Below are 25,312 nucleotides of genomic sequence, written 5' to 3'. Positions count from 1 at the left end.
TTTGAACCCGCAGTCGGCCATGTGGGAGTCCAGGGTCTGACCCGCTCTGCCCCCTGCAGGCTCCAGCTTTGCAGCCTCTAAACGTGTTTAAGGAGCACACAGCAGTCTGGGCCTTTGTGGGCCACATCTAGTAGGAGGGTGAAATGGCACCAGGGCAGCCCCAGCGTGACAGAAATGAGTTTCAGCTTGTCTGCGACTTTAGAACAAGTGCCTCAGCTCCTTCGACTGCTCAGCAGGTGAAGGCCTGTGTCCGGGGGCCCACAGTCCTCTCAAGGCAAACCACCGACCTCCAGTACTCTGCTGCCTGGGCCACTAGGAGACTAGGAGCCCCTCAGGCAGACATGACATGTCCCCTGCTCCTCGGCAGGCCACGGCATGGAGGAGCCTGTGGTGGGGAGCAGAGGGCAGTGTGGGTGGTCTGTGGCAGGCCCCTCAGAGGCCTGACCACTAAGGGACAGGGATGTGACCCCTGGTCCTGTCTGCCAACCCTCTCCCACCAGGAACGGGCAACAGGAAAACACAGGAGCCATATTTTTTCCTAAGATGCTGTATTTAACGCTTTCCCTCCTGCCATCCCACTCCCACCCCCGCCCCAAGACATTTCCCTCTGGAGTGGGGCCCTGGTGCCCTCCCCTTAAGGCAGACGGTGTGGAGGTAACAGGACACAAGGCACTGGCGGGCAGGGCGGGAGGGCTGGCAGGGCATGGCTGTCTGGGCTGGTCCGGGCTTCCAGTGCAACGCCCAGGGAGAGTGTCCCCAAAGGAGCTGGCACCCAGATGGCCACCTGCAGCCCAGGCCTCATCCCCTCTGCCCGTCCCCAGGGGCAGGAGGCCTGAGCAGGTCCCAGAACGAGCCAGAGCCCGGGAGCAGGCAGGACAGGCATGTGTCACAATAGCGGCTGTCTCCCCTGGCTCCCCAGCGGCAGGCAGGTCGCCCGGTCCCGGAAGGTCCTCGGTGGGCTCCATTCTCTTACAAGCCGAGTGCAGCCTCCTGGGGCTGAGCCTTCTGGCAGAGCCCACGCAGAGGCCTGCAGCTCACAGCTGTACTCGGCGGGGCGCAGCTCACGGCGGGGCGCTGCCCACCGCTGTCCGGCCTGCTTGCCCCACGTGCCCTTGCTGGCAGCGGGAGGCTCTGCGCCGGCCCTCCCCACACACTGGGCTCGAGGTCTGGTGTCCAGCGCACATCGGTGAGTTCCACAGCAGCGGCGGCAGCGGCCCAGAGAGTGTTAGAGCAAGCTAAGTGTGAGGTCACCGGTGAGAGGGTGCGGAGTAAGACCAGGTCACCGTCCCTGAAACCGCACTGCCCCCCTCCATGTGGGGCGCTCTCTCAGGGCCGTGTCACCTTCCTGTCCTCTCGCCCGTGCCCATGGCAGGTCCAGGTCTCCGTCCCCTACACCTTCTCCCATCAAGGTCAGCCACCAGGCTCCCTGGGGCTGCGGAGAGCTGGACTGGGGGACTCAGGTTCCCCTCTCACCCTTCACCCCTCTTGCAGGGCCTGCTCGCCCCGTCCACACCCAGTCTTCTCCACTCTTCATGTCCCCCCCGAGGCTGGACTCGGGGTGTGCAGGGAAAGGACTTCTCGCCCTCGCCTTCTCCTCGCCGGTCTGCACAGCCCAGGCTGGTCGTGGGTCCCCTACCCACCAGTCCCCGCCTCCCGCTCTGCCCCAGGGAGGGCGGCCTTCTCTGCTCTGCCTGGACTTAACGCCCCAGTCAATGGCCACGGGGGAGATGCGTGTCAAGGCACGAGCAAGAACTGCCCCGTGGGGCCCGGCCCTCCGGCCAGGAAGAGAGACACGTTACAAGTGGGTGCGAGGCTGCAAGTGGGGACGCGCCCTCAGATGCATGCCCCGTCCCTCACAGGCAAGGCCGGGTCTATGCCGCAGCTTTGGTTTTCTGCTAAAAAAATAACCCCCCAATAAAACATGTCCAGCAGAAGAGCTTCCAGCTCCTGATCAGCACCCCCTGAGGAGCTCTGGGTGGCCGTTGGGACACGCCACCCTGGATAGGATGGTGCGGTGTGGGTGGCTCTCCCCGCCCTAAATCCTCCCACTCGGGAGGTGCCCGGCCCCCAGGATGTGAGCGCCCTCCTGCCTCTCCACTTCATCCCTCCTTCCGGAGGCCTGGGCTGGAGGAGCCTTGGCACCTGTCTCTGCCAGTGGAACGTCAGCCCTGAGGTGCCCCTGCCTCCTCCTGCAGCGAGCAGGGGCACTGGGAGCAGGCCTGAGCCAAGGAGCAGAGGTGGTCAGTGCAGCGGGCCACCAGAACTACAGCGCCTTCATCTGGCGGCGGTTCCACATGCCGCGCTTGGAGTGGAAGTGATGGAAGAAGTTCCTGAGAGAGAGACGCTCCACTTCCAGGCCTGCTTGGAGAACCCTGGAGGAGGAGGGGCAGGGTGAGACCCTGCAAAAGCGGCCCTTCCCTCCCTCCCTCTGCTTGCTTCCCAGGGCACAGAGCCGGGCTGGGGTGATGAGGTGGGCTCCGCAGGCAGGCAGCCTGGGTGTGAACCCCAGTACCGTGCCTGGGGACGCCTGGCATCCTGAGACACACGAGAGGGGCCTGGCAGGGGCACGGCAGTGGGACACGGCATTGCGAGGCTGACCCACGTGGCAAGGCGGTTCATCTGGAGACCCTGCGAGTGCAGCAGGCACGCCTGTGCCCAGGACCCGGGCTGGCTGGAGCTGTGCACGGGCCAGGGCGTCAGGGCCCTGCGGGGTGCTTCTCTTTCTCTTTGTCTCTTGTTCATGGACAAAAGAAACTTCAAATTTTATTCAAAGGTTCATGGAAAATATGCATCATAAAAAAAGTACATGGATTTCAAAATGTTTTGCATCGAGGGACCAGCAGTTAGTGTAATGGCTATGTCACTGGACTTCCATGCAGTCGGCCATGGTTCAAGTCCCAGACCCGATGGCTTAAACTCACACCTGGCGCGTGTGCGTGCATGCCCATCCCCCTGGGGGGTGATTTCTCACTTTCTGTCTCTGTCTGGCGAGCGCACGCGCCCTATAGCAAAAACCGCTCCAAAAGAAAAATGTTTTGCATTGAAACAGACTTCCAAATATGTTGTTTTTGTTTTGTTTCTATTTTAAACTTTAGCATTTTAAATTAAAGCAGTACTTGCCATCCATCCATCCACAAAGCTGGAAGCCGCACGCAGGACAGAGGCGAGGGCGGGAGGCGAGGGCTGTCTGTGCTCAGCCCAGACCCAGCCCACACGGTGCCCGGGGACTGCACTGCAGAGGCAGAGGGCCATGGCAGGGCCCAACCCCAGGGCCTCCCCGCCCCTCTATACACACAGCCCGTGGGGGTCCCTCTCAGCTCATGTAAGTCCCTCTTGCAGGGAGGCTTGCCCTTCTTTTTTTGTTGTTGCTTTTGTTTTTTAAGATTTTTGCCTTAGGGTGTGAGCGCTCCCGAAAAAGGGAGGGGGAAAAGTGAGAAATCACCCCCACCCGAGGGATGATGGCCACTCCACAGTCCCTTCTCCTCCATTCTCCTCTTGGGATTTTGGGCGCACACGTACACACACCTTGTGTGATTTTCAACTGGCCAGATCCAGGACTCAAACGGCAGTTGGCCATGTGGGAGTCCGATGCCTTAACCGCCATGCCACCTGCCGGCCCAAGGCCTGCGCTTCTGATGGAGCTAGTGGCTGGAATCAGATCCTGCGTCCTGGAAGCCAGCCAGCAGGGCAGTGGTAAAATGTGGTTCAAGGTTGACCCACAGGGAAGCTCTGGGCTCACACCCAGAGACTCCTTGACACCAGGCACGTGTCGCCAGCGATGGGGCAGGCTGAGGCCAGGAGTGGGCTGCAGTGTCAAGACCTCGTGGGAGAGCTCTCTCTCTCTCTCACAGAAGAGATAAACAGATGACTTAAAAAAAAAAAAAAAAAAAAAGTTAAGGCCCTGTGGCCTAGTGTTTTTGAGAGGTTTTCGCTATAGTGCACGTGCGCTCGTCAGACAGACAGAGACAGAGAGACAGAAAGTGAGAAATCACCCCCCAGGGGGGATGGCCACACCGCAATCCCTTCTCCTCCATTCTCCTCTTGGGATCTTGGGCATGCACGCACACGCGCCCAGCGTGAGTTTAAGCCACCGGGTCCGGGACGCGAACCACGGTTGACTACGTGGGAGTCCAGCGACATAGCCATTACGCTAACTGCTGGTTCCCGTGGCCTAGTGATTAAGGCAACTGCATCCCACACAGCTAATATGGTTCAAATCCCGGCCCTGGAAGCTTGAAAACACACCAGGAGCATTGCATGTGTGCCCCAAGTCCTGAACTGGAAGACGGGGACTGCAGCACGACCATGCTCCACTGGGGGTGCTTTCTTCCTCTCTGTCTTTCAAAAAATAAATAGCAATAACTGTTTTAAAAGGCTTTTTCAAATAAAATTAATTAAAATCATTAAAAAGGAGAAACAAGGAAACGGTTTCTTTCTCCCTGGGCATCCCAGGACAGGGGAGTTCAGGCTGTCTCAGAGGGCTCGTGGCTGCCCACAGCCCAGCAGGAAGACAAGGGTGGAGGCAGCCGCCAGGTGGCCCGCTCCGGCTCCCCTACTTTGCTATCTATCTTGATCTAGGTTTAGGAGCGCCGAGTTTTCTCACAAGCTCCCTCAACTCGGCCCTCGCCACCTGGGGTCCTCTCCCTTTTCTCCTCTCCCTCTGGGGAGACATCCACAGACCTGGTGTTTAGGCCTCTGACACGGCAGGGGAAGATCTGGGCCACGTTACTAACTTCTCATCAAGACTCAGTTCCTTCACCTGAGAAGTGAGCTCATGACGCCTGCCTCTGCGTCTGGGAGGGACGAACGGGGTGGCCCGTGGGGATCACCTCCCCAGCACAGGCCCCAGAAGGCAGGCTGCATCTGTCCGGTCTCTGGGAAGGGCCATGAGTCATGTGCGTCTCAGCTGCCCTCCCCTCGCCTGACCGTGCTGTCCTCCTCCTCCCAGGCCCCCAGCAGTGACACGCTCCCTCCCTGCACACTCACCTCTCAAGGCTCCATCCTCTCCTCCCCTTCTCCTGACAGCAAACTTCTCACCCAACACGTCTCCACCTCCTCACCTCCACACGGCCCTCACTCGTCCTCACCTTCCACAGGCCCTCACCTCCACACGGCCCTCACCTCCACACGGCCCTCACTGGTCCTCACCTCCACACGGCCCTCACCTCCACACAGCCTTCCCCTCCCACACGGCCCTCCCCTCCCACACGGCCCTCCCCTCCACACGGCCCTCACCTCCACACAGCCTTCCCCTCCCACACGGCCCTCCCCTCCCACACGGCCCTCCCCTCCACACGGCCCTCACCTCCACACAGCCTTCCCCTCCCACACGGCCCTCCCCTCCCACACGGCCCTCCCCTCCACACGGCCCTCACCTCCACACAGCCTTCCCCTCCCACACGGCCCTCCCCTCCCACACGGCCCTCCCCTCCACACGGCCCTCACCTCCACACAGCCTTCCCCTCCCACACGGCCCTCCCCTCCCACACGGCCCTCCCCTCCACACGGCCCTCACCTCCACACAGCCTTCCCCTCCCACACGGCCCTCCCCTCCCACACGGCCCTCCCCTCCACACGGCCCTCACCTCCACACAGCCTTCCCCTCCCACACGGCCCTCCCCTCCCACACGGCCCTCCCCTCCACACGGCCCTCACCTCCACACAGCCTTCCCCTCCCACACGGCCCTCCCCTCCCACACGGCCCTCCCCTCCACACGGCCCTCACCTCCACACAGCCTTCCCCTCCCACACGGCCCTCCCCTCCCACACGGCCCTCCCCTCCACACGGCCCTCACCTCCACACAGCCTTCCCCTCCCACACGGCCCTCCCCTCCCACACGGCCCTCCCCTCCACACGGCCCTCACCTCCACACAGCCTTCCCCTCCCACACGGCCCTCCCCTCCCACACGGCCCTCCCCTCCACACGGCCCTCACCTCCACACAGCCTTCCCCTCCCACACGGCCCTCCCCTCCCACACGGCCCTCCCCTCCACACGGCCCTCACCTCCACACAGCCTTCCCCTCCCACACGGCCCTCCCCTCCCACACGGCCCTCCCCTCCACACGGCCCTCACCTCCACACAGCCTTCCCCTCCCACACGGCCCTCCCCTCCCACACGGCCCTCCCCTCCACACGGCCCTCACCTCCACACAGCCTTCCCCTCCCACACGGCCCTCCCCTCCCACACGGCCCTCCCCTCCACACGGCCCTCACCTCCACACAGCCTTCCCCTCCCACACGGCCCTCCCCTCCCACACGGCCCTCCCCTCCACACGGCCCTCACCTCCACACAGCCTTCCCCTCCCACACGGCCCTCCCCTCCCACACGGCCCTCCCCTCCACACGGCCCTCACCTCCACACAGCCTTCCCCTCCCACACGGCCCTCCCCTCCCACACGGCCCTCCCCTCCACACGGCCCTCACCTCCCATAGGGCCCTCACCTCTACACGGCCCTCACTGGTCCTCATCTCCCACATGGCCCTCACTTGTCTTCACCTCCCACAGGGACCTCCCCTCCCACAGGGTCCTCACCTCCACACGGCCCTCACCTCCACACAGCCTTCCCCTCCCACACGGCCCTCCCCTCCCACACGGCCCTCCCCTCCACACGGCCCTCACCTCCACACGGCCCTCATGCCCACACACACTGTCGGCCTCACTCCCTGCACAACCTCCCCTGCCCCTGCCCCTGCTGAGTCCACGGTTGTGTGCTGTTCTCCTCCTCCACGTTCAAGGCTCTTCACAGCCTTGGCCACTTCTCCCCAAACCCTGTTTCCCTGTTTCTGGGACCCAGACCCTCCTGGGATTCTTATCATGCCCCCTTCTTCAAATGTTTACATTAGGGGCCAGCAGATGGTATAGTGGTTATGTTGCTGCACTTTCACATGGCCAACCGCGGTTCAAGTCCCGGACCCAGCAGCTTGTAATTCATGCCAGTGTGTGTGTATGCATGCCCAAGATCCCAGGAGGAGAATGGAAGAGAAGGGACTGCAGCATGGCCATCCCCACCAGGGGGTGATTTCTCACTTTCCCTCTCACTGTCACGGTCTCTGTTTCTCTCTGGCCAGCGCATGCACCCTAAGGCAAAACCTCTAAAAAGTAATAACAATAAATAAATGTTTATGATAGAGAGCACATGTGTGCGCACGAGAGACAGGCACTCCCAACAGGGTGTCGGCAGGCCAGGCCCCTTCCATGGAGCTCCAGCTCGGAATCCTGGGCACCCACGCACACCAGGCGAATCTGCCAGCCTGGGTATCTGAACCCGCGGTCGGCCGTGTGGCTTCCAGCCTCGCAGAGCACCGTATTACCACGGCAGCACAGCGGCTGGGCCTTGGTGCCCCCACCTGCGCCTCCCCATCCATCCCCGAGCTCTGCCTCCTCCTCCTGGCAGCTGAGGCAGGAGGAGCACTCCCATCTCCCAGGGCGCCTTGCTCAGTGCTGAGGACAGCATCACTCACGCGTGTCCAGCTCACAACCACTTTAATTCCCAGGCCAGCCCAGCGACACACAGAGGGGACATGGCCCACCTCGGGGAGACACAGACAGAGTCTCGGTGAGGTGAGGGGCCTGAGAGCTTCCTCGGGGCCAGCCGCTCTTTACCTGTGTGCTGGAGCCTGCGGCCGAGGGGCAGATAGGAGGACCCAGCCCTGCCCCCACTCCTGAGCACAGGCAGGCTGGACCCACAGTCCCACCCACGGCACCCCCACTTGCCTGTCCAGCAGCTCCCAGTCTTCCCCGCCCCAGCGGTCCCGGAACTCCCTGGTGTTCATGCCCCCGATCCTGTCCAGGTCCGACTTGTAGATGCCGAGTAGCCCAAAGCCATTCACCTCCCAGTAGCCTGTGGACAGACAAGCAGCTCTGGGTGAGAGGAGCCAGGGCTGGGGGACGAGGAGGAGGAAAAACCTCTGGGCTTTTGTGGCCAAAAACTGTCTGTGGAATGAATCCCTTGGCTTTTTCAGGGGGAGCCCCGACTGTGCTCAGGGCTCAGCAGAAGCAGCTGTCCTCCCAGGCAAGAACGGGATGGTGACAGCCCTGCAGAGTGGGACCGCAGCTGCGGGGGCACAGCCGAGTCCCCGAGTGCGCCCTCTCCTGCCCAGGCAGGGAGCCATCTCTCCATCGGCCCTCACATCTAAGGAGCGGATGACAGAGAGGCGGAGGAAGTGCCCGCCGCGGCACCTGCTGCAGTGTCAGCACAGCCCTGGGCTCTCCTCTGACGGCTTCTCCAGGGAGAAGAGCTAGACGGGACAGAGCGCACATGTGTGCCCACGGGGCAGGGCGGAGGGCGGAGGGGACAGGAGCAGGGAGAGGCTGGTGCTCGTGAACACAGGAAATGTAGAGCCCAGGCCGAGGGGCCCCTCCTCCCCGGCCCAGGACGGGGCTCACCCTCTGGCCACTGCGGTGTGGCCCCGCAGTGAAGCCTCATCACCATGGGTGCGAAGGCCATCTTGCCCTCCACGCAGTGCTTCCGGATGGTGTCGACGACCCCCGCTGGGAAGTGGATGTGCAGGTCACAGAGGAAGACGATGCTGTGTGGGTCCTGGGGGCAGAGGCGGGCAGGCTCAGCAGGTTCTGTGACCAGGGCGGGCCAGGCCCTGCCCTGCGGGGATGGCAAACGTCCACAAAGCCAACTGGTGGGCAGATGCCATAGTGCTGAGCGTCAGAGCCTGGCTCTTCCCATCGGGACGACTCCCGGTTCCAGGGACTCCGGAGAAGTGGCGAGTGCCCCAACATGTGCTGGGTGCCCCAGCCCTGGCCGGCAGCATAGCAAAGGGTCCCGTATGCTGGCTCCTTCCTGATGGAGGGCTGGCTACCTGACACAGCCCAGCAGCCCTCCGCTCTTGACCAGCGCTAACCCCAGCTCCCGAGCACCTTCCGCACCACTTACCTTCACCAGGTCTATGCCGGCCTGGAGCCCGGCCGAGCGCTCGAAGTTCCCACTTAGCTTCGTGTACTGGTAGCTGCCGGGAGAGGAGAGGAGAGGAGAGGAGAGGGGAGGGGCTGAGAATTGGGACTTGGCTGTGTCGGTCCTGGAGGAAGCTGGCAGGCACAGAAGACAGAGGTGTGTGTCCTTGGGGTGGGATCAAGGGCGGTGAGTCCTCTAAAAACACTAGACACAGGTGTGGCTCAGTGGTTAGGCACCGTGTGCGGGGAGCCAGATCCCACGTGGCCGGCCACAGTTCAAGTCCCAGCCTCAGTGGCTTAAAAAACACACCAGCCACCTGTGCGTGCTCAGAAACCTCATGGGATGGAGAAATGGAGGCAAGGGGATCGCAGCATGATCGCACTGGGGGCTCTCTCTGGCAAGCACGTGCACTCTCCGGGATAAAAAGGCAGGCAGGCTGGAGAGGAGACTGGTGGGACTTCTGGGTCCAGATGGACCTTAGGAAGGAGGTGGCCCAGGCTGACCCTGGCCAGCGCTTCCCTCACCTCCGCAGCTTGGACCTCCTCAGCGCCATCTCGACATCCATGTCCTCACTGCTATAGTCGGTGATGATGACGTTGAAGTGTGGGTCGCTGCTGACCCGGGACAGGGTTTCCATGTCTCTGATGAACTGCTGCACCCAGCGTGCCTGGTTCTTCACTGCCGGTGGGTCAGGCAGGGAGAGACAGTAACAAAGATAAGCATCTCCACACCAGCTCCAAGACAACACAATGCAACTGTGGGAAGCCGCCGGGACAACGCAACGGCGTGGAGCCACCAGGACAGTGCGACTGCGTGGGGCCACCAGGACGGTGCGCCCGCGTGGGGTCACCTGGACAGTGCAACTGCGTGGAGCCATCGGGATAATGAATCTGTGTGGAGTCATTGAAATAATTAACTGTGTGGGGCCTCAGGACAGGGTAACCACGTGGGGCCATCGGGACAGTGTCAGCGCGTGGGGCCATCGGGACAGTGCAACCGTGTGGGGCCATCGGGACAGTGCAACCGCATGGGGCCAGTGTCTCGGCACGGAGCCATCAGGACAGTGTCATGGCGCGGAGCCATCAGGGCAGTGTCACCGTGTGGGGCCATTGGGACAGTGCAACTGCATGGGGCCATCGGGACAGTGCAACCGCATGGGGCCAGTGTCACGGCACGGAGTCATCGGGACAGTGTCACCGTGTGGGGCCATCGGGACAGTGCAACCGCGTGGGACCATCGGGACAGTGCAACCGCGACAGTGCAACCGCATGGGGCCAGTGTCTCGGCACGGAGCCATCAGGACAGTGTCATGGCGCGGAGCCATCAGGGCAGTGTCACCGTGTGGGGCCATTGGGACAGTGCAACTGCATGGGGCCATCGGGACAGTGCAACCGCATGGGGCCAGTGTCTCGGCACGGAGCCATCAGGACAGTGTCATGGCGCGGAGCCATCAGGGCAGTGTCACCGTGTGGGGCCATTGGGACAGTGCAACTGCATGGGGCCATCGGGACAGTGCAACCGCATGGGGCCAGTGTCTCGGCACGGAGCCATCAGGACAGTGTCATGGCGCGGAGCCATCAGGGCAGTGTCACCGTGTGGGGCCATTGGGACAGTGCAACTGCATGGGGCCATCGGGACAGTGCAACCGCATGGGGCCAGTGTCTCGGCACGGAGCCATCAGGACAGTGTCATGGCGCGGAGCCATCAGGGCAGTGTCACCGTGTGGGGCCATTGGGACAGTGCAACTGCATGGGGCCATCGGGACAGTGCAACCGCATGGGGCCAGTGTCTCGGCACGGAGCCATCAGGACAGTGTCATGGCGCGGAGCCATCAGGGCAGTGTCACCGTGTGGGGCCATTGGGACAGTGCAACTGCATGGGGCCATCGGGACAGTGCAACCGCATGGGGCCAGTGTCTCGGCACGGAGCCATCAGGACAGTGTCATGGCGCGGAGCCATCAGGGCAGTGTCACCGTGTGGGGCCATTGGGACAGTGCAACTGCATGGGGCCATCGGGACAGTGCAACCGCATGGGGCCAGTGTCTCGGCACGGAGCCATCAGGACAGTGTCATGGCGCGGAGCCATCAGGGCAGTGTCACCGTGTGGGGCCATTGGGACAGTGCAACTGCATGGGGCCATCGTGACAGTGCAACCGCATGGGGCCAGTGTCACGGCACGGAGTCATCGGGACAGTGTCACCGTGTGGGGCCATCGGGACAGTGCAACCGCGTGGGACCATCGGGACAGTGCAACCGCATGGGGCCAGGGTCACCGCGTGGGGCCATCGGGACAGTGCAACCGCGTGGGACCATCGGGACAGTGCAACCGCATAGGACCATCGGGACAGTGCAACCGCGTGGGGCCGTTGGGACAGTGTCACCGCATGGGGCCATCGGGACCATGCACTTAGGTGGAGCCATCAGACAGAGTGGAGCTCACCATGGCCTCTGCCCTCTCTCTGCACCCTCTCCCGGGCAGGACCCCTCGGGTATGCTGGGGCCCACCACGAGTGCTCTCACAAAAACCACCATGCTCTGGCATCTGTCCGTCGAAGCACGCTTTCCTGTCCTTCCTTGCCTATGACAAATCCCCCTCTCATTATGAAACCAGCTAACTTCTCTGTTAAACACCCTCCTGTCTTGTTCTTAAAGTTTATTTATCTTTCATGAGTGAGAGACAGAGACAGCACCCCCAAAGGATCACCATGTTGTGACCCACTCCAGCCTCAGCCAGCCCAGATCATGGGGCTGACCTCATGGTGTGTGCACTGGGAGCTGGGTCCCACATGGCCGTCTACAGTTCAAATCCTTACTCCGGCAGCTTCAAATACATATAGGACCCAGGGACCAGCAGTTGGCGTAATGGCTATGTCGCTGGACTCCCATGTAGTCGACCGTGGTTCGCGTCCCGGACCCGGTGGCTTAAAGTCACACCGGGCGCGTGTGCGTGCATGCCCAAGATCCTGAGAGGAGAATGGAGGAGAAGGGATTGCAGCATGGCCATCCCCTCTGGGGGGTGATTTCTCGCTTTCTATCTCTCTCTCTCTCTGTTTGTCTGGCGAGCGCACACGCCCTATGGCAAAAACCTCTCCAAACAAAGAAAAAAAAACAAAAAAAAAGACATATGGGACCCATGTGCCCAAAATCCTAGCTGGAAAGAGGAAAGGAGTACAGAGGCTTGGCCACACCCCATGACGGGGTTCTCTCTCTGGCAAGTGCATGTACCCTCTGGCAACTAAAAAAAACCTCCTGGGACCAGCAGGGGGTGTGGGTGGGTAAGGGGCTGGACTCCGACATGGATGCCGATGGTTCGAGCCCCAGACCCAGCGAACCCTGGAACTCAGAAAGAAAGAGTCCTTGCTAGGGACCAGCCCCTACACTTAGCTCCAGCATGTTCTGGCCACGGAACCTGAGGCTGGCCACTTTCCTTTCACGAGCCTGCATTCTCAGTGTGAAGTGGCCTCTCTAGCAAATCCATCTAAACAGACTTTGGGACCAGCAGGTGGTGTGGAGGTTAAGGCACTGGACTCCCACATGGCCGGCTGTTGAGTCCCAGACCTGGGGGCTCAAAACTCACACCGGGAGTGTGTGTGTGTGTGTATGCCCAAAGTCCCCAGAGGAGAATACAGAGGAGGGATTACAGCATGGTCATCCCCATGGGGGTATTTTCTCACTTTCCCTCTCTCCCCGCTCTCTGTCTCTCTCAGCAAAACAGAAGCCAAAACCAAACTTGGAGCTCAGGGCGGATCAGGGTCCCTGCCCTGCGCTGATGCCCAGGCTCGGCTGGTGGCTCACCTGGCACAATGAAGTGGACCACAGCTCGGTGATTCCAGGAGAAGCCCTGGGGCCAGCACAGCTTGGGTTCCGAGGCCCGGGCATTCAGCACACGTCTCCGGTGGCTGTTGGAGTTCCAGACGAGGCCCTGCAGGTTCCGAGCCTCAGCTTCCTCGCCCCCAGCCAGATCGATGCCCTGCCAGCCGCGTGTGGTCACATACTCAGAGAGCCGCACCACGCGCCGGCCCTGCTCCAGCAGTTCCAGCTCCAAGAGGTAGCGTCCCCCGCGCAGCTGGTCCTGCCGCTTCTCCACGTTCACGATGCGCTGCAGCTGGTACCTCCTGTGGCGGGGAGGATGGGAGCTGAGCAGGCCCGCCCCTCTCTGCCAGGGAGCCTGGAAGGCCAGTGGGACGGAGGCCCTGGTTTCTGTCCTGGCTCCCCAGTGGCGGGCGGCAGGGCTGCAGGTGCAAAGGAGCCCTCTAGAGCTCACTGCCCCCGTCTAGCAACCTGCCCACTAACTGCGGTGGTCCTCATCGTCTTCACCGTGCCAAGACTTCACGAACGCGAGGCCGACAAGAGGGGTTGTGGGGAACAGGGTCTTTAAGAAATGCACCCTCAGGGCCAGCAGGTGTGTAATCGTGACATGGCTGGACTCCCACGTCGTCAACCACGGTTTTAGTGTCCAACCCAGTGGCTTTAAATCATGCTGGGCATGTGTGCGTGCGTGCCCAAGATCCCGAGAGGAGAACAGAGAAGGGATTGCAGCATGGCCATACCCCCTGGGGGTGATTTCTCACTTTCTGTCTCTCTGTCTCTCATTCTGGCAAGCACACGTGCCCTATAGCAACAATCTCTCTCATAAATAAATAAATAAGAAAGAAGGGCACCCTCACTGGGCCAGCAGGGGACATGGAGGTTAAGTCAGCTGGAACCCACATGGCCAAGTCCATGGTTCAAATCTCAGATTCAGTGGCTTGAAGACTACACCCAGCGTGTGTGTGTGTCCAAAATTCCGAGGGGAGAATGGAGGACAAGGGATTGGCACAGCCATCCTCCCTGGGGGGTGATTTCTCACCTCCCCTTCTTTCTCTTTTTCTGGCAAGCAAAAAAACTAAAAATGTGCACCTTCATTAATAAAAATGGTCTATCGAAAGTCATAGTTCACAAGACACAATGCTTTATTAGATAGAGGTTGTCTGGTTGACATGCCATTAGTCATTAGAGAAATGCAAATGAAAACCAGGACGTGGGTCCTGGGCTCACGTCCCGGGACCGCCGCGAGCACGCAGGGTGCACGTGTGTGCCCCTGACCTGGGCTGCTGACATGGGTGGATCCTGCTGGAGGGCTCTCGTTGTCGCATGGAAGAAATAAACGTAAAAATAAAAACCCACAATGTGATACCATTCCACGCCCCCGAGGGCACGGACATGAAAAAGCAAAATGAAAAATGACAAGTGCTGGTGAGAGTGGACTGGGCCCACACTGCGGGGAGCGTGACACGCTGGACAGAGTCCCCACGGCCCAGCCCGAGCGAGCTGAGGACGCATTCACACAACCACCTGCACGTAAGCCAGGCCCGTGGCCTAGTGGAGGCAGATCCCCACACGGCTGACCACGGCTCGAATCCACGGCCTGCCGGCTTGACGAACATGCCAGGAGCATGTCTAGGTGTGTCTAGGTACTGGTGGGTCGGAGGCGTGCACGAGAAGGGCCTGCAGCCTCTGTGTCTTCGTCTCTCTCTGGCAAGGTGCGTGCCCTCGGGCGACAGAAATGAAAAGAAAAGGTGAGGTCAGCGTTTGGTGTGGTGGTCGGGGCTGGACTCCCGCATGGCCGGCTGCACTTGGAGTCCTGGGCCCAGCAGTTTGAAAATCACACCAGATGTGTGTGCATGTGTGTCCAAAATTCTGAGAGGAGACTGGAGGAGGGACTGTGTGGTTGTCATCCCCTCTGCAAGGTGATTTCTCACTTTCCCTCTCTCTCTCTCTCTCCAGTGAGTGCACACGCCCTATGGCAGAAACTCTTAAAAAAGGAAGAAAAAGAGGAATGGAAAATAACCACGAACAGATGAGGAGTTTGTTTAAAAGTGATGAAAGTGTTCTAGAATTATTTTACGGTTGTACAATACAGTGAAGAGGCTTTCTTCCTTTTTTAAAATATACTTTTAAGGGGCTGGCAGGTGGCATGGTGGTTAAGGGTGCTGGACTCCCACGTGGCCAACTAAGCTCAAATCCCAGACCTGGAGTTTCACTTTCTTACTTTCTCTCTCTCTCTCTGTCCTACTCTGGCCAAATAATTATTTATTTATATAAAGTTATATAAAGTTAAATTTTTAAAAAATCTTTAAAATAAAAAAATAAAAATAAATAAACATATTTTTAATGTGCACTGACTTAGGGGATCAGCAGATGGGGTAATGGTTATGTCTTTGGACTCCCACGTAGTCAGCTGTGGTTCGTGTACTGGACCCAGCGGCTTAACACTCACGCTGGATGTGTGTGCCTGCGCGTGCCCAAAACCCCGCGAGGAGAAGGAAGAAGGGGTAGTGGCATGGCCGTCACCTCTGGGGGACAGGGGAGTGCTTTCTGTCTCTCGGGCAAGCGCTCATGCCCTATAGCAAAGTAAAACTCTCTTAAAAAAAAGAGAAAAAGAAAAAGAAAACCACGGACCTGGAAGCTAGTAAAGGGCTGACTGTAATAGTATTTATGGGCCGGCAGGTGGTGCGGTGGTTAAAGGCACTGGACTCCCACGTGGCCGACCACAGTTCAAGCCCTGGACCTGGGGGCTTGCTTTCTCAGTTTTTCTCTCTCTCACTCTGTCCCATTAAAATGAATAAAGTTAAATAAAAATAATTTTTTCAAATAGTATATACATTTATCTAAAAAAAAAAAAGGGTGATATGAATTTATGAAAAAACAAGCGCTGAAGATCTGCCTCACCCCAAGCCTTCCAGGCACGCCTGGCCTTACTTTGCCAGCTCTCCCTGAAGGAAGGGCCTCCTCCCACGGGCCTTCCTCATCTTCAACACGGGTTCCAGCCAGCCCTGTTAACCAGGCGGTTTCAGAACCTGCTGATGAAGGGACAGAGACCTGCCTGGTCCAGATGGCCCCAGGTCAGGGGCCCAGGCGTGGCTTCTGTGAGCCTGGGTGGGGGTAGAGCTGCAGCTGCCCCTGCAGCGGGGAGCCTACCACCAGCCCCAGGCCTGCCCTCAGGCCCGCTGGCTGCTGTGCCCAGCCGGCCCCAGGAGCGCCCTTTACCTTACCCCCGGCTCCTCTGGTTGAGCTTCTTCAGGAAGAGCCGCGTGACCTCCAGGGCCTCCTGCTCAGGGAGCAGCAGGTTGCCGGACGTGTTACAGTTCAGGTCGATCCAGTCGGTCCGCAGGGCTTGGAAGTCCAGATTCCGCACGCTGAAGGTCTGGTCCCAGTGGACGACGGGGTCGAACACAGGCACGTACTCGAACACCTCGCTCACGTCCTCCTCTTCCTCCTCTTCCCCCTCCTGCTCTCCCTCCACGTGCCCTTCCGGGCCCTCTGCCACCACAGCGTCCTGGTCCCCCTGCCACTCCCTGCGGGGGGCCTGGGGCTCCACGCCGTCGGCCCTGCGCTGCTGGGCAATGTATGATTCCACCTGGCTCAGCCACTGGGACTGCTCTAGAGCCCCCCTGGGGCCGTCCAGGGAGGGCCCGAGCCTCTTAGCCAGAGGAGGGCTCCCTGCCGGGTGCCCAGGGGGCCGCCCGTCAGAACGCTGGGGGGCCTGGCTGGGCGAGGGGCTGGGTGTCCTCCGCCCCTGCCCTGGCTGCGGGGCGGGGCTGTGGCTGGGCCTCCCTGGGGGGGCAGCCGTGGAGTTGTGCGTGGAAGGAGGTCCGGGAGGGCCTTGCGGGGGCCGCCCCAGGAGCCTGCGCAGGCCTTGCAGGCGGAAGTCCGTGAGGTCCTGCTCGGCGGTCATAGTGGGCGTGGGCGCTCCCTCCGGCCGTCCGGTCTTCTGGTCACTGGAGGTGGGGGTCTCCTGTGCCACGTCTACATACTGGGATTCTTCTAGAAGACCCTCCTCAAAACCTGCTGAAAACAGCCGTTCCTCACGTCAGGATCCCAGCCTCCCCCCAAGCAGACAGCTGACGAAGGTGTAGGACGATCTCGTGTGGGACACGGGATGGGGTCCCGGACTGGGACCGAGGCCAGGCTTTACCACTGCGGTGTACCCTGAGCAGGTCCCCCGTCAACCCTCTCTTCCTCCACACTAGGGGACGGTAACCCTCCTCCCACAGGCTTGGTCCCCCAGTGGTCCCAGCTACCCCGCCCTCAGGAAGGAATTAACAGCACTTGTCTCATGTCAGGGACAGGACCCAGCCCCCAGCCGCCCAAGCCATCCCCTCCGGGCTGGGGATCTGCTCCCCGGCCCCCAGCATGGGGTGACAGCCACTTCCCATGTGGCCCTGATACGGACGTGCGTGTGGGGAAAGCCGTGAGCGTGGGGGGCTGGCCCGGCCTGAACTTGCCCTGCGCACAGACCACAGCGGCCCCTCCCAGCCTGACCTGCAAGCCTTGGTCAGGTCGGGCTCGTACCTGGCTGCCCCGGCCCCTGCTGCTCAGGCTGGTCCGTCATGATGTACTCCCGGAAGCTGAACCTGCAGGTGAAGGGACAGTGGAGCCGGAAGGTGCCTGGGCTGGAACGGACCAAGGACAGGGACGGCGGGCGTCTGCCTGTGGCGTGCTTGGGATGCGCTGAGAGCCTCAGGCTGGGAGGACACTGTGGCCTCTGTGGTCCGGGCAGTCTCCTGGCTCCTGCAAGGCCGCTGTCCTGCCCTTCAGTCACTCACCTGTCCTGGTAGTAGGCGTTGTCCTGGTAGAAGCATTTGTTCTGGGTCTCCATGTGGCTCAGGCGGGTGTAGTCATTGGGGTAAACGAAGGACAGGTGAACCTGGAAGTAGAGACAGCGGCAGGACGCCGGGCAGTGTGGTTAGACCTGCCGTAGGCTGGGGTCCTACAGGGTCAGGACCTGCCCTTGCCTGGGCTCCTATGGGGTCGGGACCTGCCCTTGGCTGGAGTCATGGAGTTGTACAGGGTCAGGACCTGCTCTAGTTCGGGGTCCTACAGGGTCAGGACCTGCCCTAGGATAGAGTCCTACAAAGTCGGGACCTGCCCTAGGCTGGGGTCGTATGGGGTCATAGAGTCCTACAGGGCTGGGACCTGCCCCTCGCACCCCTGCCTGTACCTGCTCACGACTACCTGGACCAACGAGAGCCCCTGGATCAAACCCCCAGGGCAGCCCGCTCAGCGCTGTTGCAGCTCACACCCTCCACTCAACCAAGACCGCTGCCCCTCCCTCCGGACTCTGAGCCTCTGCTGCCACTTCTGACCCTTCCCGTGCGACCTCGCACAGCCCTGGGATAGCCCTCTTCCCATGCGCTGTGTACCTCCCACCCCACCTCTCCAGCCAATTCCTGACCTCCTTCCTGCCTCCAGCTCTCTCATGACCACGTGGATCCGGATACGAGGATGCGGGTGTTCCTTCTGCCCCCCCCATGTGGACCCCCCCCATGGTTCACTACCCCTGCCTTGTCTGTGAGCTGATCCGATACTGCAGGGCACTGCGGACAGCACTGGCCAGGCAGGCAGGGCAGTGAGCCGCAGCCAGGCTGCCCACATCCGCACCGGGCAGCTGCTAGCCGGGCCTGTCTGAGTGTCCCTCCGCAGGCTCTATGGGGCAGGCCACCAGGCAGTCCTCCCCCGCCCAGGGGTCAGTGAGGCTGCCCCGACTGCTGGGAGGGACCTTGGGGAAGCGGGGGTCAGCCTAACATCTCCCGCCATCCAGGCCCGCCCAGCCGGGCCCACGACTTACAAAGCGGAGGCCCTGGTACCGCTGCAGAGGGAGCCCATCCACCAGGTAGCTGGGCTTGTAGGGGCAGTCAGGCAGGGCGTGGCGCAGGTGAGACTTGGGGATGAGAGGCACTGAGGACGACAGGGAAAAGGAACCAGGGTTGGGGGCGGGCTGAAGGCCTCTGCACTGAGCAGGCTCTTGCTGTGCATTACAGGCAGCTGTGGTCAGAGCCCCTGGCCGGGGCTGCGGGCTGGGGTGGGGCACTTAGGAGCACCTTGGCGCCAGAGGGCTCAGGACAGTGCTGCACAGCCCTCAGCATGACTGGAACCCTGCACAAGGCTAGCCCCAGCAAGGTCTGGAAACCTCCACGAGGGGAAGGTGAGAAAGCACCCTCATGGGGGATGGCCGTGCTGCGGTCCCCTCTCCTCGTGGGATTTCGAGCACGCACACACGGCAAGCGTGCTCAGCGAGGTGCGCAGCGTGACACCGCCCCGTAACACCAGTGACGTGCTTCCTCACGCCCTGAGCACCCCTTAGCTAACGCTTCTTCCCTTCTGTTTTTGAGAGGGGTGGAGTATGGAACAGTTTTTTTGCTTTGTTTTGCTATAAGGCACATGTGCTCACTGGAGAGACACAGAGAGAGACAGAGAGAGAGAAAGTGAGAAATTACCCCCAGCGGGATGGCCACACCACAATCCTTTCTCCTCCGTTCGCCTCTTGGGGTTTGGGGCACGTACACACATGCATCCGGCGTGATTTTCCAGCCTCCATGAACAACTTGAACCATGGCTGGCCACGTGGGAGTCTAGTGCCATCGCTACCACACCGCCTGCTGGCCTCAGCTTTCTCAAGTTTTAACATGGAAACACCCCAAGAACAGCACACTCTGACTCTAACACTGACAGTACTGGGTGCTCAGAAGAGTCATGACCTATGTTTGCCTAGAAGACCAGAAAACGCGTCACGGCTTTCCCGGCGGCCCCGGATTTCTCACTGGACATCAGCAGCTGGACTCTAATAAGAGACTATGGCATCTGTGCTGGGAAGGGACGTGGGCGGAGTTCTGGGTCATCTACGGGCCGTCCTGGGCGGCGGTTAGACGAAGGCTCGCTCTGCAATGGTTGGAAGAACTGTGGCTAGGCCACATGTGGAGGTTTAGCCCCACAAGGCTGACTGCAGTTGGAGTGCCTGGACCCACAATGTGAAAACCACGCTTGCCGTGTGTGCGTGCTCGAAATCCCACGAGGAGAGGGGACCGCAGCACGGCCATCCCCCATGAGGGTGCTTTCTCACCTTCCCCTCGCTGTCTCTGAAGAGCACACATGTAGCAAAAATTGGGAGGGAAAAAAAAAAGAGTTGTGGCATTGTCAAACTGGGGCCAGCCCCGAAGCCTGGTGGTTAAGAGCCAGACCCCAGATGGCTGACTGCCGTTCAAATCCCAGCTCCAGCAGCTTGAAAAGCATGCTGGGCACGTGTGTGCATGCCCCAGATTCCAACAGGATGGAGAAAGCAGAGGGAATTGTGGCGTGAACATGCCCCGGGCTGGGGGGGCGGTCTTCCTTTCCCTTTCTGTTTCTCTGTCTCTCTCTGGTGAACACAGGTGCCCTATGGCAATCGGAAAAAAACATGTAAAATTCGATCTTTGTACTTTTCTGTATACACTAAAAAGAAGAAAAAGACCACGACTCTCAGGACACTGGTAGAACTGACAGGTGTGTTGTCCCTGGGCTGACGACAGGCACGTGCCAAGGCCCTACCTCGATAGAGGGTGTCCCGGGGGTCAGGCCGCAGCATGTCGGTGAGGGGCTGCTCGTCTCTGGGAAGGGAGTCCAGGGAGCCCACGTGGCTGGCTGCCGTCTGAGGGATGTGGCCCACCTCGTCCATCCTGAGGACTGTCTCATCTGGGCCCAGGGAGGAAAGGACAGAGGACCTGAGTCCGGAAGCAAACCCAGCCCACCACCTTTGAGGGCTGAGGGCGAGACAGGCTTCAGTGTGCCAGGGTATGGGGCGATGTGGCCGTCCCCCCCCCAGCCTCCCACAGCCAGGGCTCTCAGCTCTGCACCTCCTTCCAGCCCCTCTACCACACCTGGCTGGCCCACAGGCTGTGTACACTGGAGAAGACACCTCTTCCTTGCTGGAAGAACCTGTCATCATACGGAACCAGCAGATGGCATAATGGACTCCTACGTGGTCGACCGTGGTTCGAGTCCCAGACCCGGCAGCTCAAGACACACTGGGCATGAGCGTGTGCATGCCCAAAGTCCCAAGAAGAGAATGGAGGAAAAGGGACTGTGGCGTGGCCATCCCCTTGGAGGGGTGGTGATTTCTTGCTTTCTGTCTCTCTTTCTCTGTCTTTCTGGTAATTAAAAAAGCTACCATGTGTGTAGATGTGTACAGATGCTCAGCAACAATCCGGGTGCTGTTCTAAGTATCCAGCAAAGGGGGGCTCATTGATCTTCATGGCTGCCATCTCTCTCCCATCACAGACTGGCACAGAGCGGCCGAGTTACCCGGCAAAGCTGCGTACCCCTAAGGGGCAGAGCCAGGTCTGACCCCGGGCAGTCTGGTCTCAGCAGCAGGTGAGCAGCCCCTCGAACACGGGCTCCAACATGGACAACAGCAGCGGGGCGTCCCCTCGTGCAGAGGGAGGGCAGCCCTCCCCTCCCCCTCTGGTAGCTCTAGCTTCAAGTTCACCCACACCAACCTCTTCACTGTCCTTTGAGATGAGAGACACAGGGTCGTCACACCGCCTCCATGCCCAGTCTCGGGTCCCCGGATCATGGGAATGTGTGTGCCCAGCGAGCCCAGGGAAGTGTGAGGACATGAACCCGGACCTTTCTCATGTGGGTCTCGGTGCATTTCTGCCGAGCCACCACCCGTCCCCTCTCCGGGGGCTTGTCTGAGCCCTCTGCCTCCTGGTTCCATTTGTCCTCAGCTCCAGGAAGAGCTTTGTGCTACACCCCTGGCCCACGTTACTCAGTGCTCACCTCATCTCGGCCTCGGGCCTCTTTCCTGGTCCACGTAGTGTCTACGGGCCCCTCCTCCCCCTCCTCCCACCATCCCGGAAGCTCTCAGCCTGCGTCCTCTGCCCTGACCGCTGGTCTTTTGCTTTGGTCACCAGCAACTTGGTCCTGCCCTCTCTTGTGAGCCCTGACCACCCCTCACTTTCTGCATCCCCCCTCTCCCCAAGGTCTCCCAACACTCATCTCTCCCTTCCTCCCCAGGGCTCACGCCCTGCCTGCTCTTTTCCACCTGCCATGAGGTCTACAGATGGTGAGTGTTTTTTGTTGTGTTTTAGGTTTTTGCCATAGGGTGCGTGTGCTCGCTGGAGACAGAGAGAGGGAAAGTGAGAAATCACCCCCTAGGGAGGGTGGCCAACGCCACAATCCCTTCTCCTCCACTCTTCTCGGGATATCGGGCATGCACACACATGTGCCCAAAGGGATTTTCAAGCCTCTGGGTCTGGGACTAGAACTGCAGTTGGGCATGTGGGAATCTAGAGCCTTAAGCACCACACCACCTGCTGGCCCCTGGCTGTGTTCTTGGAGAAATCAATAGGAGTGTCGCCAAGGACAAGGGCCCACGCACTGCTCACGTGAGGTGGAAAGGCTTCCTCTCCTGGCAATGGCTTTGCAAGAACCACAATGCCTTATCTGTACAACAGGGCGCCGGTGGCTTAAAAGTTTGTTTTGTTTTGTTTTCAGGTTTTGTCATAGGACACATGTGTTCACCAAAAAGAGACAGAGAGATGGGGGGGAGAGAGAAAGTGAGTAATCACCTCCTGGGGGTATGGCCACACCACAGTTCCTTCTCCTCCATTTTCCTCTCAAGATCCTGGGCATGCACACACATGTGCCCAGAGTGATTTTCAAGCTGCTGGGTCTGGGACTCAAACCACAGTCTGTCAATGTGGGAGTCTAGCACCCCAATCACCATGCCATCTGCTGACCCCTGGCTCAGAGGGTTTTAATCTGGAGTGAGACTTGTAGTCTCTGGGTCCCCTTGAGAGGGTGTTCAAAATATTACGTAGAAGAGGATGGTTTTCCTGAGCTGAGGGCTCAGAAAGCTCCTAGCAGGTTTTCTGACCCCAAAGAGTTAAGGTTCCCTTTTCTTGGGGTCCTTTTAGGCTCTGCTCCGTGTCCTGTCACACCCATGCCAAGCACCCTGAGTTTGGCCTCTGCCCCCCACATCAGCACTGGCCACAGGCCCCCAGGTGGGTGGGCCCCACGTGAGGCCCCTCTTGCAACCACGTCCAGGATGGGGTGGAGCCCACTCACTTGTGAAGAGGGACAGGGACGTAGAGTCGATAATGACGAACTTGGCTCCAGGGTCATTCCGTCGCCACTGGAAGAGGAGGGTGGGTGTGGGAGGTTGGAGTGGAGGCCCAGCAGGGCCCGAGGGTCACCGAGCAGGAAAGGCAGGACTGGGTGCACTCACCGCGACCTCCACGTGGTCGGTGCCCTTGGCGTCCTGCTTGTGCAGCACCTCGAAGTAGTACCTGCGGGCGGCTGACAGGCTGCGGGGACACGGCTGCTGTCTCCCCGCTCCTCCTCCCTCCCTCCCACCTTGCCCACACTGGTCCCCACCCCTGCCCTCACATCTCGGTTAGAGCTCGTGCCCATCACTAAGGACGATGTGTCCCCTCCCAGATGGGTGACAGCAGGTGAGTCACGGGTGACCAAGAGGGGCCCTACTGCCAGTCCGTCCCGAGCAGCGCAATGCAATGGGCACCGTTTAAGGCTTTGTGTGCGTTCACTCACTGGGTCCCCGTTTGGGATCGGAACTCGGCAGCGCAGAAGCCCTGATCTGTCCAAGCACTCAGGCAGGGCGTGACGGGGCTGGGACCCGGACCCCAGCAGCCTGGCTTCCGTGTCCATGTCACTAGCTGATCCACAGAGCTGCCCCAGTGGGCTGGCTCTCCACATCAGCCACAGCAGGTGCCCTCTGCAGGCTAGACTATCGTCCGCCCGGCTAGCTGGGGCCAAGGTCTGCTCCCGCCTGTGTGTGCACAGGGCCACCAGGGGGCGCTCTGAAGCCAGGCTAAATCCTTTTGCCAGCGCGTTGAAGCCATTTGGTCACTGGCCAGGAAGGGCTTGCCTTGCCCTCGGGCCCACCCACCAAGGGAGGTGGCTCCGGGGTCCAGGCTGCTCGAGCTGTGGATGCTCCCAGGGACAGAGAAGACAAGGTGGGCCAGGGCTCGGAGAGCGGACACCTGCTTTCCCAGTCCTGAGAGTCACTAACCCGCTGTGTGACCTTCAGTAAGTCACACCCCTCTCTGGGCCTCAGTGGCTCATCTAAAATGAAAGCAGGTGAGCCAGATGATTTCTAAGCCTAGGATGCCGCTGACCGGGGCGCACAGGTGCCTGGGCACATCAACGTCTGGAACAGGAGGGCTGGGAGCGGGCCTGGACACGGCCGCTGGCCCGCCTCACTTGGCCTGGGCACTGGGGGGCTGGGAGAATGGCAGCTGAGACCCTCCGTCCTCACCTCACGGGCTTGGAAATCTGACTCTGAAATTTCCCAAACTCTCCAGGGGCGGTCCACTCCTTTCCAGTCTAGAGGTGGAGAGAGGGGAGGGGAGGGAGAGAGGAGGGATGAGGGGGACGGGGTGGCAGATGGGAGAGTTAGGGCCTGCAGACGCCCCCCTGTTCCGGGGCTCCTGGTGGAGTCTGCAGCACGCAGGGAGGGCCCACAGGAGTGGGGTGGCAGCTGCTGCAGGCCCAGCGGGGAGCCTCTGGGGTCTTTCGGTCTCAGTGTGACTTCTCACTCCTCCCACCCCCCAGTGCATCCCTCCATAGCTCAGGGTAGGGTGAGAACCAGGACCCTCCTTCTCCACCCGTCCCCCTCCCACCCCCGTGTCACACAGCGGTGCTTGTCAAGGACCTGGTTCCAGGCAGAGGACGGAGTCGGGGACCGAGCAGACCCTACCTTGCCCACACTGGCCAGCAGCTGAAGGCCAGAGACCTGTTCGTCGCGGCTCAGCCAGAACTCAGCGTTGTCATCGGCAGCGATGGCGAACTGGATCCTCCCTGCGTGGAGAGGGGTCGGACCCGGGTGGGAGTGAGAAGGGCGTGAGCACAAGGCCACAGCTCTTTCCTCATCACTCAGACCGACCCTCCCGCTGGTGCTGGGCTCCCACGTGTACAGAGGGCTTCCTGCTTCCCCGCGCGGTGAAGGCAGGAAGGCCCGGGTGCAGGGCAATGGCGCTGTGCGAAGCTGACCCCACAGTGTGGCCAGAGGTGCATCTGGAGAGCCCCCTGAGCAGCGGCTGGCTGGGCGGGGGTGGACCGTGCACCAGGCCTTCGTTGGGGGGTGTCTCCCTGTTTCTGTATCTCACTCACTCATGGAAGACATAGGTAGAGTTAAAAAAAATGGCTGGCCCCATGGCCTAGTGGTCTAGGGAGCTGGATCCCACAGGGCCGATCACACGGTTCAGATTTCAGCCCCAGTGCCTTGAAAACCACGTTGGACACACGTGTGCCTCAAATCCTGATGGGCAGCGTGACCACGCCCCACTGGAGGTGCTCTCTCCCTCTCCTCTCCTCTCCCTGTCTCTCTGGCAACTTCATGTGCCCTTTACCAAACTAAAAAAAAAAAAGAAAAAATTCCAGAGAAGACGGAGAGGACTTGTAGAGAAGGGAGAGCTACCTCCAGGCAACTGGGGCGGAGTGGCAGCCGGGAGGGCTGGGTGAGAGCTCGCCGGGACCGGCTCCCTGTCCCGACAGGCCGGCGGGCTTACTCTAGCCATGGGCTTAGATCCCCTGCAGAGGAAGGGGAGGGGGGGCTCGGGGGCTGGCCTCCCCGTCAGTGGAGGG

The 25,312-nt window shown here is 60.6% G+C and overlaps 1 protein-coding gene across 1 annotated transcript in view; it reads right to left on the bottom strand.

Moving 5' to 3' along the window:
* Window positions 1-546: 546 nt before the first annotated feature.
* The window catches only part of B4GALNT3 (beta-1,4-N-acetyl-galactosaminyltransferase 3), a 31,787-nt gene continuing 7,021 nt past the window's right edge, over window positions 547-25,312 (bottom strand). Inside the window, exons 6-20 of the mRNA XM_006163251.2 lie at window positions 24,426-24,526; window positions 23,985-24,052; window positions 22,935-23,013; window positions 22,775-22,841; window positions 20,255-20,398; window positions 18,519-18,628; window positions 17,497-17,597; window positions 17,243-17,304; window positions 15,943-16,735; window positions 12,704-13,023; window positions 9,433-9,586; window positions 8,891-8,963; window positions 8,389-8,542; window positions 7,717-7,843; window positions 547-2,372 (exon numbers count right to left, since the gene is read on the bottom strand). Of these exons, the coding sequence (XP_006163313.1) occupies window positions 2,264-2,372; window positions 7,717-7,843; window positions 8,389-8,542; window positions 8,891-8,963; window positions 9,433-9,586; window positions 12,704-13,023; window positions 15,943-16,735; window positions 17,243-17,304; window positions 17,497-17,597; window positions 18,519-18,628; window positions 20,255-20,398; window positions 22,775-22,841; window positions 22,935-23,013; window positions 23,985-24,052; window positions 24,426-24,526 (2,462 nt within the window). The 3' untranslated portion in view covers window positions 547-2,263. The remainder of the gene's footprint in view (window positions 2,373-7,716; window positions 7,844-8,388; window positions 8,543-8,890; window positions 8,964-9,432; window positions 9,587-12,703; window positions 13,024-15,942; window positions 16,736-17,242; window positions 17,305-17,496; window positions 17,598-18,518; window positions 18,629-20,254; window positions 20,399-22,774; window positions 22,842-22,934; window positions 23,014-23,984; window positions 24,053-24,425; window positions 24,527-25,312) is intronic.

The sequence above is a fragment of the Tupaia chinensis genome, unplaced genomic scaffold (genome assembly GCF_000334495.1).
Source record: "Tupaia chinensis unplaced genomic scaffold, TupChi_1.0 Scaffold141530_1, whole genome shotgun sequence".
Classification (NCBI taxonomy): Eukaryota; Metazoa; Chordata; class Mammalia; order Scandentia; family Tupaiidae; genus Tupaia; species Tupaia belangeri.
This window is presented reverse-complemented; position numbering and strand designations above follow the sequence as displayed.